Source organism: Xenia sp. Carnegie-2017, unplaced genomic scaffold (genome assembly GCF_021976095.1).
Source record: "Xenia sp. Carnegie-2017 unplaced genomic scaffold, XeniaSp_v1 HiC_scaffold_1, whole genome shotgun sequence".
Classification (NCBI taxonomy): Eukaryota; Metazoa; Cnidaria; class Anthozoa; order Malacalcyonacea; family Xeniidae; genus Xenia; species Xenia sp. Carnegie-2017.
In genome coordinates this window covers 7,133,565-7,148,891 of record NW_025813402.1, presented here as the reverse complement: position 1 = coordinate 7,148,891, position 15,327 = coordinate 7,133,565, and the positions used below count along the sequence as shown (strand labels likewise).

Genomic DNA, 15,327 nt, shown 5'->3' with positions numbered 1-15,327 from the left:
TAGTGGTTGGCGTGAGGGATGGAGGTTGCAGGATATGGAGAATGATGATAAAATCATAACCTACGTTCAAAGGCATCATTGAAGAACCACTTTGGTGTTACGTTTAAACTATCAAAATGGATATTGAACGAAAATTTTGTATGCTGGACCAAATAAGCAACAATTCGAAGTCTTGGCCACGGGTAAGGCCTAGTATTGGTTTATTTTCCATATTGACTGCGTTTATAGTTTGGTTTCACGAGATATAGATGTAATGAAATGACTACTTTTATGATATTTCATTGTTTTGTGTGTTAGATTCATTAGAACATTATCCATTAGAATGCCATTAAAATTTTCATATTCTACATATTTCTTGAAGTCCTTAAATAACATTTAAACAAAATCTTTTCACACGCCAGAATATTTCACATTTCTCATGTGTTCAATTATAAAGCTGTGAGCTTTGCTACTTTCTATTTACATATATGATGGATTTACCAAGCGATAATCGTAGTCTGAATTGGATAACTAATACCTCTAAAAAGTCCCAAAAAGTAAAACAACCATAGCTTAATTAGAAACGAAATATAGATAACGTGTATTAGAGAAACTGATCTTTTCTCAAAGAGAAGTCGGTCTGATCGTGTGGTTTCATTAATTGTCGAAAAACAGCTGATGGCCCTGCTCATCATAGATTTGTTCATCGCATTTTGCACACACATGTACGACAAACTGAATCCTGACAACAAAAATTTGTAATGTAAATCTGCATATCTACGTTTATTTTGAAAGGTGTATATTGTGTTTACAAGTCAAGTAATGTTTGTCCAAATGGTATGAGTTCTGGTTCTGTGAAATGGGACGATGAAGATGATTGGCCAAGAAGAGTTAATGATCGAGGAGGACAGTTACCTGGTGGCACTTATGATAGAGATACTACTATTAATTATTGCTGTCGAACAAATGGAAACTGGTATGATTCCATTGAATTGCCAGTTATGAAACCTTTTTACTTGTTGACATCCAACTCATTGTTATCTCCCAAATGTCAAATGGTAAAGTGGGCAAAAAGTCAAATGGAGTATATTTTATTTGATACGGAGGATGACAATAATAGGGATAATCTTTCTGGAAATCATGTTTTGTTGATACTTCTGATAGTTCTGGTCGCAAAAAGTTCTACTATTGTTACTACAAAGGTAACGGCCGCTATTTTTCTTTAATCCCATGTGGAAAAACATGAATATAAAGTTCTATATATTTAGAACTATTCCTTACGATAAATCATAAGATGACGAAATAGCTATAATATCGGTTGTATACAGCTAAGAATATTTTATTTCTAACTTTCAACAAGAATACCTCTTTATATGCTGGAAAGAACGAAACTTTTCTTTCCTTTAGACTGTCGGGTTTCTACCACTGGTCTCAGTGGTCGAATTTCATCGCATCAGACAGCAAAAAAACGATATGGATCCACACTCTCAATATTGTTCGTGGCTTATTACTACAGCAAAAACATTTGTCATTTCCCTGAAATTCTCAATACTAAATATCCCACAGTGCAACGATACATTTCTCAATATTTACAATGGCCCAAATGATACCTCCCCCTCTACATGGCAAATATTGTGGTGAAAATGCAACTGCAGGAATGGAAATACGTTCTTCATCAAACCATTTGTTTATCGTGAGCAACTCTGGTAGCTATGGGTCACATCCGAAAAGCGTGTTTGCCTTTCAAGCATATTACAAAGCTCAGCTTTTAGGTTTGTTGTTATAAAACATTTATTGACTGTGAAATATTTGCGAGGCCATTACAAATGAATCAAGAATATATATATGATGATAATCATATTACTTTGCTATTTCGTACTTAATTTAACTCTACAAATCGCTGAATATGCAGTTATTTAACTTTTGTAGTGCGTTTCTTCTACTGATTTTCCGATATTTTTTACTAGTAAAGTTTTTTATTTACTTTAGGCTGTACTCGCACATACACTGCTCAAAGTGGCTCAATATCTTCACACGATACAACCCAAAACGAAACTGATCTAAACTTTCAATATTGTTCATGGCTGATTACTGTAGCAAAAACATTTGTCATCTCATTGAAATTCTTGATATTAAATATCCCACAGTGCGACCATACATTTCTCATTATTTACAATGGTCCAAATGATACCTCTCCTTTACTTGGTAAATATTGTGGAGAAAACGCAACTGCAGGAATGGAAATACGTTCTTCAACAAACTATTTGTTGATTGTGGGTAACTCTGGTAGCAATGAATCTTATTCAAGAAATGTGTTTAGATTTCAAGCACAGTATTTTGCTCATTATTTGTTTAAAGGTTTGTTTTTATACAAAACGAATGTATATGCTATACCAATTGCTTTAGCAGGAAACTTAATCCAAGAGAGCTCCCAGCATGCTGCTCATTCGAAAGTTTATGTTTTATTTAGTCTATGACCCATTTCATATATCAGCCAGTGTGCACAATTGCAATTCTCCCCAGACACAAAAAAGAGCCAAAAGCTACTCTGCGATGATACAAGAAGAGACATTTTATTTGTCCTTGGCGTCATTTTAAAAGAATTCCTGCAAACAATATTAATATTGTTTTCACGTACTTATGCCGTTAATATGCAGCAAGTCAATGTTGTTAACCAGCCTGATTTTGCAATAAATTGATGAAATTTTATTGCAAGTTATTAAAATAACAATCGGGCTGAAAAGGGAAAACTCTCATATAAACTCTGAATTAGCTGGCATTGTTCGGTAAATAAAGCTAAGAACTGGATGTAAAAATTCTAGTTCATCTTAATTGTTTTCTTTCACAGAAAATAAATGGCCAACTGGCAACTTTGGTATACCGAAGGCTATAACAGGATGTCCTGGTGATGCAAAAAGTGGATGGCGTGAGGGATGGAGGTTCCAAGATATGGAAGATGAGGAAGTACGTTCAATCGCGTCACCTAAAAATCACATGGCTGTTACCTTTCCAATTAGAAATGAAAGATTTGATATCAATCGAACATTTTGTATGTTGAATCAAATGAACAAAGAAACAAGACCTTGGCCTAAAGGTTAGTGAATTTTTGTTATTTTTATAGCTTTGCCTTCGTCTCTGATCTATGAAGGTGTGAAGACAGCAAGAACAAGTGCATATTGAGCATATTGTCATACTTCTTAAAAGACAAAGCTGGACTTCACATGTATTTTGTTTATAACGGGCGACCATTCATATCATGAAAATTCCCATATGACATAATTCAAAAATAAATTGTTCGTTCATTTGATCGTTTGTGATAAAATTTGTCAAAAACTGAGAAAGAATTTATTGTTCATGGTTTGCTCTACCTTTCTCTCTAAATATTATGGCTATCTTCAGAAAAAATATATTTAATTACAAACCTATCACCATAGCCATCAATTCTATAACATCTTAAATTACAGTTTCCTAATTATAATAATTCCGTCATACAGATATCAATCAATTCACATACATTTTACATTTTTAAAGGTTTGTATTGTCTCTATAAGTCGAGCAACACTTGTCCTGATGGTCTTAGTTCTGGATTTGTAAGATTGGATGATGAAGATAGAAACAATAGAAATGACCTGGGAGGACAGTTACCTTTTGGCACCTATGATAAAGACACTATTATTCATTATTGTTGTCAAACAAATGGAAACTGGTATAACTCCATTAATCTGCCTGTTATCAAACCTTTTTATTTGCTGACATCTAATTCAGTGTCGTCTCCCAAATGTCAAATGGTAAAATGGGCAACAAGTCAAATGGAGTATATTTTATTTAACACGGAAGATAGTAACAATAATGATCGTTTTTCTGGAAATTGTGTGTTCTTAGATAAATCAGACAGTTTAGGTCGCACCAAATTATACTATTGTTACTACGTAGGTAAGTATTTTTGATTTTATTGAAAATACTTAAGAATGGTAGCTCTTCGGGGCTCGTATAGGCACCTGTTTTCAGGAGGCCGTTTAGTTACTATATTTACAAATTTTATAATATTATTATGTGTGAAATGCATTTAGGCTTCATACTAAAAGAAGTTTTTTTGGTTATAGTTTTGATGTATTTAACAATTTCTTGCATTAGTACTTTGCACGCAATTCAGAGTCTTACTCTTTCTTAAATTTTTCAAAATACGTATGTCCCTAAATAATACTATTGTCCTATTTTATTGGAATGGTCCAAATCAATATTTCTGTTTCATATTCCTACTTGCATTCTTTTTCATAATTTAGATTGTCGTGATTCAGTTAGTGGTCCCAATGGTTCTATATCTTCCCACAACATTGCACAAAACGACATGGATCCGCACTCTCAATATTGTTCATGGCTTATTACTGTAGCAGAAACATTTGTCATTTCCCTGAAATTCTCGATATTAAATATGCCACAATGCAACGATACATTTCTCTACATTTACAATGGCCCAAATGATACCTCTCCTTTACTTGGTAAATATTGTGGTGAAAATGCAACTGCAGGAATGGAAATACGTTCTTCATCAAACCATTTATTAATTGTGGGTAATTCTGGTAGCTATGGGTCACATCCAAAAAGTGTGTTTGCCTTTCGTGGACAATACAGTGCTCAACGTTTGTTTGAAGGTTTGTTTTTGTTATGGTTTTATTGTATTTTTAATTTATGGTTTTTACACATTGCTCATGATCCTTTTTATAAACGTATTTTGCAAACAATATAAACCAGAAAAACTCTTTCAAATGTTGAACAAAAATAGGAAAACAGCAGAATTAACAACTGTGAATTTTGCGATTTTTGATAATAGACTGCCATCGTGACGTCATTGCCAGTTCTGGAACCATAAAATCGCCAGTTGATAGTCCTGTTGGTTATCCTCGTCGCTATAATTGTTCTTGGTTAATAACTGTTGATGTGGATGACACAATTGCTTTGAATATTACTACTTTAAATATTGGGAATGACGTTCTCACTATTTACGATGGAATGAACTCCAGTGCGCATGTCCTGGGAAGATTTTTTCGTCACAGCAAAAACGTCTATAACAACATTACAATGCTGTCATCGACCAACAATATTTATATTTTATTACAATATGAAAAGTTTTCAAATTTAAGTGAATCAGGTTTTGTTCTGGAGTACAGGAGTCAACGAATACCAACAGGTGTGTATAAGTAATAGGATTTATTTTAAATCTCACATTTTGTAAAAAGTACGCTAATGTTTTCCAATTAGAATTGGAAATAAAACAAAGTTTTTTCTTAAAGCAGTGTGAAGTAGTAAACAGTAGTAAAGTATTAAAAAAATTGGTGTAAAGTAAATTTGTATTTTTTAATCTTCTTGGTGAATGAATAAGCGTAATTATGGTTAACATGCGATAAAGACATAATAATGTAACACTTCGTTATTTTTGTAGAACCATTACCGTCACCAAAATTTCCATCTGATGAGTCAACAGTTGCAGGTGTTATTTCAAAATTTCCATCTGTGGTTGTTGTGTTTGCCATTATTATTATTCTTGTTGTTGTTGTTTGCTCCTGTAAATTAAAACAAAATAAGATATTATGTTTTACGAGATTATTATTATCTATGGCATAAAGCTTGTGTTTTACAGGTGATCAATGGCCTAACAGCAGTTTTGGCTTGCCAAGTACATACTCTGGATGTCCTGGTGGCTTAAATAGTGGTTGGCGTGAGGGATGGAGGTTGCAGGATATGGAGAATGATGATAAAAATCATAACCTACGTTCAAAGGCATCATTGAAGAACCACTTTGGTGTTACGTTTAAACTATCAAAAATGGATATTGAACGAAAATTTTGTATGCTGGACCAAATAAGCAACAATTCGAAGTCTTGGCCACGGGTAAGGCCTAGTATTGGTTTATTTTCCATATTGACTGCGTTTATAGTTTGGTTTCACGAGATATAGATGTAATGAAATGACTACTTTTATGATATTTCATTGTTTTGTGTGTTAGATTCATTAGAACATTATCCATTAGAATGCCATTAAAATTTTCATATTCTACATATTTCTTGAAGTCCTTAAATAACATTTAAACAAAATCTTTTCACACGCCAGAATATTTCACATTTCTCATGTGTTCAATTATAAAGCTGTGAGCTTTGCTACTTTCTATTTACATATATGATGGATTTACCAAGCGATAATCGTAGTCTGAATTGGATAACTAATACCTCTAAAAAGTCCCAAAAAGTAAAACAACCATAGCTTAATTAGAAACGAAATATAGATAACGTGTATTAGAGAAACTGATCTTTTCTCAAAGAGAAGTCGGTCTGATCGTGTGGTTTCATTAATTGTCGAAAAACAGCTGATGGCCCTGCTCATCATAGATTTGTTCATCGCATTTTGCACACACATGTACGACAAACTGAATCCTGACAACAAAAATTTGTAATGTAAATCTGCATATCTACGTTTATTTTGAAAGGTGTATATTGTGTTTACAAGTCAAGTAATGTTTGTCCAAATGGTATGAGTTCTGGTTCTGTGAAATGGGACGATGAAGATGATTGGCCAAGAAGAGTTAATGATCGAGGAGGACAGTTACCTGGTGGCACTTATGATAGAGATACTACTATTAATTATTGCTGTCGAACAAATGGAAACTGGTATGATTCCATTGAATTGCCAGTTATGAAACCTTTTTACTTGTTGACATCCAACTCATTGTTATCTCCCAAATGTCAAATGGTAAAGTGGGCAAAAAGTCAAATGGAGTATATTTTATTTGATACGGAGGATGACAATAATAGGGATAATCTTTCTGGAAATCATGTTTTGTTGATACTTCTGATAGTTCTGGTCGCAAAAAGTTCTACTATTGTTACTACAAAGGTAACGGCCGCTATTTTTCTTTAATCCCATGTGGAAAAACATGAATATAAAGTTCTATATATTTAGAACTATTCCTTACGATAAATCATAAGATGACGAAATAGCTATAATATCGGTTGTATACAGCTAAGAATATTTTATTTCTAACTTTCAACAAGAATACCTCTTTATATGCTGGAAAGAACGAAACTTTTCTTTCCTTTAGACTGTCGGGTTTCTACCACTGGTCTCAGTGGTCGAATTTCATCGCATCAGACAGCAAAAAAACGATATGGATCCACACTCTCAATATTGTTCGTGGCTTATTACTACAGCAAAAACATTTGTCATTTCCCTGAAATTCTCAATACTAAATATCCCACAGTGCAACGATACATTTCTCAATATTTACAATGGCCCAAATGATACCTCCCCCTCTACATGGCAAATATTGTGGTGAAAATGCAACTGCAGGAATGGAAATACGTTCTTCATCAAACCATTTGTTTATCGTGAGCAACTCTGGTAGCTATGGGTCACATCCGAAAAGCGTGTTTGCCTTTCAAGCATATTACAAAGCTCAGCTTTTAGGTTTGTTGTTATAAAACATTTATTGACTGTGAAATATTTGCGAGGCCATTACAAATGAATCAAGAATATATATATGATGATAATCATATTACTTTGCTATTTCGTACTTAATTTAACTCTACAAATCGCTGAATATGCAGTTATTTAACTTTTGTAGTGCGTTTCTTCTACTGATTTTCCGATATTTTTTACTAGTAAAGTTTTTTATTTACTTTAGGCTGTACTCGCACATACACTGCTCAAAGTGGCTCAATATCTTCACACGATACAACCCAAAACGAAACTGATCTAAACTTTCAATATTGTTCATGGCTGATTACTGTAGCAAAAACATTTGTCATCTCATTGAAATTCTTGATATTAAATATCCCACAGTGCGACCATACATTTCTCATTATTTACAATGGTCCAAATGATACCTCTCCTTTACTTGGTAAATATTGTGGAGAAAACGCAACTGCAGGAATGGAAATACGTTCTTCAACAAACTATTTGTTGATTGTGGGTAACTCTGGTAGCAATGAATCTTATTCAAGAAATGTGTTTAGATTTCAAGCACAGTATTTTGCTCATTATTTGTTTAAAGGTTTGTTTTATACAAAACGAATGTATATGCTATACCAATTGTTTTAGCAGGAAACTTAACCAAGAGAGCTCCCAGCATGCTGCTCATTCGAAAGTTTATGTTTTATTTAGTCTATGACCCATTTCATATATCAGCCAGTGTGCACAATTGCAATTCTCCCCAGACACAAAAAAGAGCCAAAAGCTACTCTGCGATGATACAAGAAGAGACATTTTATTTGTCCTTGGCGTCATTTTAAAAGAATTCCTGCAAACAATATTAATATTGTTTTCACATACTTATGCCGTTAATATGCAGCAAGTCAATGTTGTTAACCAGCCTGATTTTGCAATAAATTGATGAAATTTTATTGCAAGTTATTAAAATAACAATCGGGCTGAAAAGGGAAAACTCACATATAAACTCTGAATTAGCTGGCATTGTTCGGTAAATAAAGCTAAGAACTGGATGTAAAAATTTTAGTTCATCTTAATTGTTTTCTTTCACAGAAAATAAATGGCCAACTGGCAACTTTGGTATACCGAAGGCTATAACAGGATGTCCTGGTGATGCAAAAAGTGGATGGCGTGAGGGATGGAGGTTCCAGGATATGGAAGATGAGGAAGTACGTTCAATCGCGTCACCTAAAAATCACATGGCTGTTACCTTTCCAATTAGAAATGAAAGATTTGATATCAATCGAACATTTTGTATGTTGAATCAAATGAACAAAGAAACAAGACCTTGGCCTAAAGGTTAGTGAATTTTTGTCATTTTTATAGCTTTGCCTTCGTCTCTGATCTATGAAGGTGTGAAGACAGCAAGAACAAGTGCATATTGAGCATATTGTCATACTTCTTAAAAGACAAAGCTGGACTTCACATGTATTTTGTTTATAACGGGCGACCATTCATATCATGAAAATTCCCATATGACATAATTCAAAAATAAATTGTTCGTTCATTTGATCGTTTGTGATAAAATTTGTCAAAAACTGAGAAAGAATTTATTGTTCATGGTTTGCTCTACCTTTCTCTCTAAATATTATGGCTATCTTCAGAAAAAATATATTTAATTACAAACCTATCACCATAGCCATCAATTCTATAACATCTTAAATTACAGTTTCCTAATTATAATAATTCCGTCATACAGATATCAATCAATTCACATACATTTTACATTTTTTTAAAGGTTTGTATTGTCTCTATAAGTCGAGCAACACTTGTCCTGATGGTCTTAGTTCTGGATTTGTAAGATTGGATGATGAAGATAGAAACAATAGAAATGACCTGGGAGGACAGTTACCTTTTGGCACCTATGATAAAGACACTATTATTCATTATTGTTGTCAAACAAATGGAAACTGGTATAACTCCATTAATCTGCCTGTTATCAAACCTTTTTATTTGCTGACATCTAATTCAGTGTCGTCTCCCAAATGTCAAATGGTAAAATGGGCAACAAGTCAAATGGAGTATATTTTATTTAACACGGAAGATAGTAACAATAATGATCGTTTTTCTGGAAATTGTGTGTTCTTAGATAAATCAGACAGTTTAGGTCGCACCAAATTATACTATTGTTACTACGTAGGTAAGTATTTTTGATTTTATTGAAAATACTTAAGAATGGTAGCTCTTCGGGGCTCGTATAGGCACTTGTTTTTCAGGAGGCCGTTTAGTTACTATATTTACAAATTTTATAATATTATTATGTGTGAAATGCATTTAGGCTTCATACTAAAAGAAGTTTTTTTGGTTATAGTTTTGATGTATTTAACAATTTCTTGCATTAGTACTTTGCACGCAATTCAGAGTCTTACTCTTTCTTAAATTTTTCAAAATACGTATGTCCCTAAATAATACTATTGTCCTATTTTATTGGAATGGTCCAAATCAATATTTCTGTTTCATATTCCTACTTGCATTCTTTTTCATAATTTAGATTGTCGTGATTCAGTTAGTGGTCCCAATGGTTCTATATCTTCCCACAACATTGCACAAAACGACATGGATCCGCACTCTCAATATTGTTCATGGCTTATTACTGTAGCAGAAACATTTGTCATTTCCTGAAATTCTCGATATTAAATATGCCACAATGCAACGATACATTTCTCTACATTTACAATGGCCCAAATGATACCTCTCCTTTACTTGGTAAATATTGTGGTGAAAATGCAACTGCAGGAATGGAAATACGTTCTTCATCAAACCATTTATTAATTGTGGGTAATTCTGGTAGCTATGGGTCACATCCAAAAAGTGTGTTTGCCTTTCGTGGACAATACAGTGCTCAACGTTTGTTTGAAGGTTTGTTTTGTTATGGTTTTATTGTATTTTTAATTTATGGTTTTACACATTGCTCATGATCCTTTTATAAACGTATTTTGCAAACAATATAAACCAGAAAAACTCTTTCAAATGTTGAACAAAATAGGAAAACAGCAGAATTAACAACTGTGAATTTTGCGATTTTTGATAATAGACTGCCATCGTGACGTCATTGCCAGTTCTGGAACCATAAAATCGCCAGTTGATAGTCCTGTTGGTTATCCTCGTCGCTATAATTGTTCTTGGTTAATAACTGTTGATGTGGATGACATAATTGCTTTGAATATTACTACTTTAAATATTGGGAATGACGTTCTCACTATTTACGATGGAATGAACTCCAGTGCGCATGTCCTGGGAAGATTTTTTCGTCACAGCAAAAACGTCTATAACAACATTACAATGCTGTCATCGACCAACAATATTTATATTTTATTACAATATGAAAAGTTTTCAAATTTAAGTGAATCAGGTTTTGTTCTGGAGTACAGGAGTCAACGAATACCAACAGGTGTGTATAAGTAATAGGATTTATTTTAAATCTCACATTTTGTAAAAAGTACGCTAATGTTTTCCAATTAGAATTGGAAATAAAACAAAGTTTTTTCTTAAAGCAGTGTGAAGTAGTAAACAGTAGTAAAGTATTAAAAAAATTGGTGTAAAGTAAATTTGTATTTTTTAATCTTCTTGGTGAATGAATAAGCGTAATTATGGTTAACATGCGATAAAGACATAATAATGTAACACTTCGTTATTTTTGTAGAACCATTACCGTCACCAAAATTTCCATCTGATGAGTCAACAGTTGCAGGTGTTATTTCAAAATTTCCATCTGTGGTTGTTGTGTTTGCCATTATTATTATTCTTGTTGTTGTTGTTTGCTCCTGTAAATTAAAACAAAATAAGATATTATGTTTTACGAGATTATTATTATCTATGGCATAAAGCTTGTGTTTTACAGGTGATCAATGGCCTAACAGCAGTTTTGGCTTGCCAAGTACATACTCTGGATGTCCTGGTGGCTTAAATAGTGGTTGGCGTGAGGGATGGAGGTTGCAGGATATGGAGAATGATGATAAAATCATAACCTACGTTCAAAGGCATCATTGAAGAACCACTTTGGTGTTACGTTTAAACTATCAAAAATGGATATTGAACGAAAATTTTGTATGCTGGACCAAATAAGCAACAATTCGAAGTCTTGGCCACGGGTAAGGCCTAGTATTGGTTTATTTTCCATATTGACTGCGTTTATAGTTTGGTTTCACGAGATATAGATGTAATGAAATGACTACTTTTATGATATTTCATTGTTTTGTGTGTTAGATTCATTAGAACATTATCCATTAGAATGCCATTAAAATTTTCATATTCTACATATTTCTTGAAGTCCTTAAATAACATTTAAACAAAATCTTTTCACGCCAGAATATTTCACATTTCTCATGTGTTCAATTATAAAGCTGTGAGCTTTGCTACTTTCTATTTACATATATGATGGATTTACCAAGCGATAATCGTAGTCTGAATTGGATAACTAATACCTCTAAAAAGTCCCAAAAAGTAAAACAACCATAGCTTAATTAGAAACGAAATATAGATAACGTGTATTAGAGAAACTGATCTTTTCTCAAAGAGAAGTCGGTCTGATCGTGTGGTTTCATTAATTGTCGAAAACAGCTGATGGCCCTGCTCATCATAGATTTGTTCATCGCATTTTGCACACACATGTACGACAAACTGAATCCTGACAACTAAAATTTGTAATGTAAATCTGCATATCTACGTTTATTTTGAAAGGTGTATATTGTGTTTACAAGTCAAGTAATGTTTGTCCAAATGGTATGAGTTCTGGTTCTGTGAAATGGGACGATGAAGATGATTGGCCAAGAAGAGTTAATGATCGAGGAGGACAGTTACCTGGTGGCACTTATGATAGAGATACTACTATTAATTATTGCTGTCGAACAAATGGAAACTGGTATGATTCCATTGAATTGCCAGTTATGAAACCTTTTTACTTGTTGACATCCAACTCATTGTTATCTCCCAAATGTCAAATGGTAAAGTGGGCAAAAGTCAAATGGAGTATATTTTATTTGATACGGAGGATGACAATAATAGGGATAATCTTTCTGGAAATCATGTTTTGTTGATACTTCTGATAGTTCTGGTCGCAAAAGTTCTACTATTGTTACTACAAAGGTAACGGCCGCTATTTTCTTTAATCCCATGTGGAAAACATGAATATAAAGTTCTATATATTTAGAACTATTCCTTACGATAAATCATAAGATGACGAAATAGCTATAATATCGGTTGTATACAGCTAAGAATATTTTATTTCTAACTTTCAACAAGAATACCTCTTTATATGCTGGAAAGAACGAAACTTTTCTTTCCTTTAGACTGTCGGGTTTCTACCACTGGTCTCAGTGGTCGAATTTCATCGCATCAGACAGCAAAAAACGATATGGATCCACACTCTCAATATTGTTCGTGGCTTATTACTACAGCAAAAACATTTGTCATTTCCCTGAAATTCTCAATACTAAATATCCCACAGTGCAACGATACATTTCTCAATATTTACAATGGCCCAAATGATACCTCCCCTCTACATGGCAAATATTGTGGTGAAAATGCAACTGCAGGAATGGAAATACGTTCTTCATCAAACCATTTGTTTATCGTGAGCAACTCTGGTAGCTATGGGTCACATCCAAAAGCTGTTTGCCTTTCAAGCATATTACAAAGCTCAGCTTTTAGGTTTGTTGTTATAAAACATTTATTGACTGTGAAATATTTGCGAGGCCATTACAAATGAATCAAGAATATATATATGATGATAATCATATTACTTTGTTATTTCGTACTTAATTTAACTCTACAAATCGCTGAATATGCAGTTATTTAACTTTTGTAGTGCGTTTCTTCTACTGATTTTCCGATATTTTTTACTAGTAAAGTTTTTTATTTACTTTAGGCTGTACTCGCACATACACTGCTCAAAGTGGCTCAATATCTTCACACGATACAACCCAAAACGAAACTGATCTAAACTTTCAATATTGTTCATGGCTGATTACTGTAGCAAAAACATTTGTCATCTCATTGAAATTTTGATATTAAATATCCCACAATGCAACCATACATTTCTCATTATTTACAATGGTCCAAATGATACCTCTCCTTTACTTGGTAAATATTGTGGAGAAAATGCAACTGCAGGAATGGAAATACGTTCTTCAACAAACTATTTGTTGATTGTGGGTAACTCTGGTAGCAATGAATCTTATTCAAGAAATGTGTTTAGATTTCAAGCACAGTATTTTGCTCATTATTTGTTTAAAGGTTTGTTTTATACAAAACAATGTATATGCTATACCAATTGGTTTAGCAGGAAATTAATCCAAGAGAGCTCCCAGCATGCTGCTCATTCGAAAGTTTATGTTTTATTTAGTCTATGACCCATTTCATATATCAGTCAGTGTACAATTAAAATTCTTTCAGACACAAAAAGAGCCAAAAGCTACTCTGTGATGATACAAGAAGAGACATTTTATTTGTCCTTGGCGTCATTTTAAAGAATTCCTGCAAATTATATTGATATTGTTTTCACGTACGTTAATATGCAGCAAGTCAAGTTAAAATTTTGCAATAAATTGATGAAATTTCAGCAAGTTATTAAAATTACAAACGGGCTGAAAAGGAAAACTCTCATATAAACTCTGAATTAGCTGGCATTGTTCGGTAAATAAAGCTAAGAACTGGATATAAAAATGTAGTTCATCTTAATTGTTTTCTTTCACAGAAAATAAATGGCCAACTGGCAACTTTGGTATACCGAAGGCTATAACAGGATGTCCTGGTGATGCAAAAAGTGGATGGCGTGAGGGATGGAGGTTCCAAGATATGGAAGATGAGGAAGTACGTTCAATCGCGTCACCTAAAAATCACATGGCTGTTACCTTTCCAATTAGAAATGAAAGATTTGATATCAATCGAACATTTTGTATGTTGAATCAAATGAACAAAGAAACAAGACCTTGGCCTAAAGGTTAGTGAGGCCCAAAGGTTTTTGTCATTTTTTATAGTTTTGCCTTCGTCTCTGATCTATGAAGGGATGAAGACAGCAAGAACAAGTGCATATTGAGCATATTGTCATACTTCTTAAAAGACAAAGCTGGACTTCACATGTATTTTGTTTATAACGGGCGACCATTCATATCATGAAAATTCCCATATGACATAATTCAAAAATAAATTGTTCGTTCATTTGATCGTTTGTGATAAAATTTGTCAAAAACTGAGAAAGAATTTATTGTTCATGGTTTGCTCTACCTTTCTCTCTAAATATTATGGCTATCTTCAGAAAAAATATATTTAATTACAAACCTATCACCATAGCCATCAATTCTATAACATCTTAAATTACAGTTATCCTAATTATAATAATTCCGTCATACAGATATCAATCAATTCACATACATTTTAAATTTTTTTAAAGGTTTGTATTGTCTCTATAAGTCGAGCAACACTTGTCCTGATGGTCTTAGTTCTGGATTTGTAAGATTGGATGATGAAGATAGAAACAATAGAAATGACCTGGGAGGACAGTTACCTTTTGGCACCTATGATAAAGACACTATTATTCATTATTGTTGTCAAACAAATGGAAACTGGTATAACTCCATTAATCTGCCTGTTATCAAACCTTTTTATTTGCTGACATCTAATTCAGTGTCATCTCCCAAATGTCAAATGGTAAAATGGGCAACAAGTCAAATGGAGTATATTTTATTTAACACGGAAGATAGTAACAATAATGATCGTTTTTCTGGAAATTGTGTGTTCTTAGATAAATCAGACAGTTTAGGTCGCACCAAATTATACTATTGTTACTACGTAGGTAAGTATTTTTGATTTTATTGAAAATATTTAAAACGGTAGCTCTTCAGGGCTCATATAGGCATCTGCTTTTCAGGA

At 33.2% G+C, this 15,327-nt stretch overlaps 1 protein-coding gene and 2 long non-coding RNA genes across 3 annotated transcripts; all 3 read left to right on the top strand.

Moving 5' to 3' along the window:
* The first annotated feature begins 1,573 nt into the window (after positions 1-1,573).
* LOC124438361 (cubilin-like) lies at positions 1,574-7,306 on the top strand. Its single transcript, XM_046988472.1, has 10 exons — positions 1,574-1,751; positions 1,969-2,337; positions 2,828-3,073; positions 3,511-3,912; positions 4,263-4,631; positions 4,811-5,167; positions 5,420-5,467; positions 5,618-5,868; positions 6,460-6,867; positions 7,073-7,306. The coding sequence occupies exons 1-10, from the start codon at positions 1,574-1,576 to the stop codon at positions 7,304-7,306; spliced, it is 2,862 nt and encodes a 953-aa protein (XP_046844428.1).
* A 3,312-nt stretch (positions 7,307-10,618) lies between these two features.
* On the top strand, positions 10,619-11,403 carry LOC124435016. The gene is made up of 3 exons (XR_006944971.1): positions 10,619-10,849; positions 11,102-11,149; positions 11,300-11,403. It is a non-coding gene; the product is annotated as an uncharacterized LOC124435016 (long non-coding RNA).
* Positions 11,404-13,069: 1,666 nt separating this feature from the next.
* On the top strand, positions 13,070-13,484 carry LOC124435023. The gene is made up of 2 exons (XR_006944973.1): positions 13,070-13,107; positions 13,325-13,484. It is a non-coding gene; the product is annotated as an uncharacterized LOC124435023 (long non-coding RNA).
* Positions 13,485-15,327: the final 1,843 nt, after the last annotated feature.

Coding starts and splice junctions, on each gene's coding strand:
- LOC124438361 (XM_046988472.1), top strand. CDS start 1,574: ATGGCCCAAATGATACCTCCCCCTCTACATGGCAAATATTGTGGTGAA. Junction 1,752..1,968: donor TTACAAAGCTCAGCTTTTAG/GTTTGTTGTTAT, acceptor TATTTACTTTAG/GCTGTACTCGCACATACACT. Junction 5,168..5,419: donor GAGTCAACGAATACCAACAG/GTGTGTATAAGT, acceptor TTATTTTTGTAG/AACCATTACCGTCACCAAAA.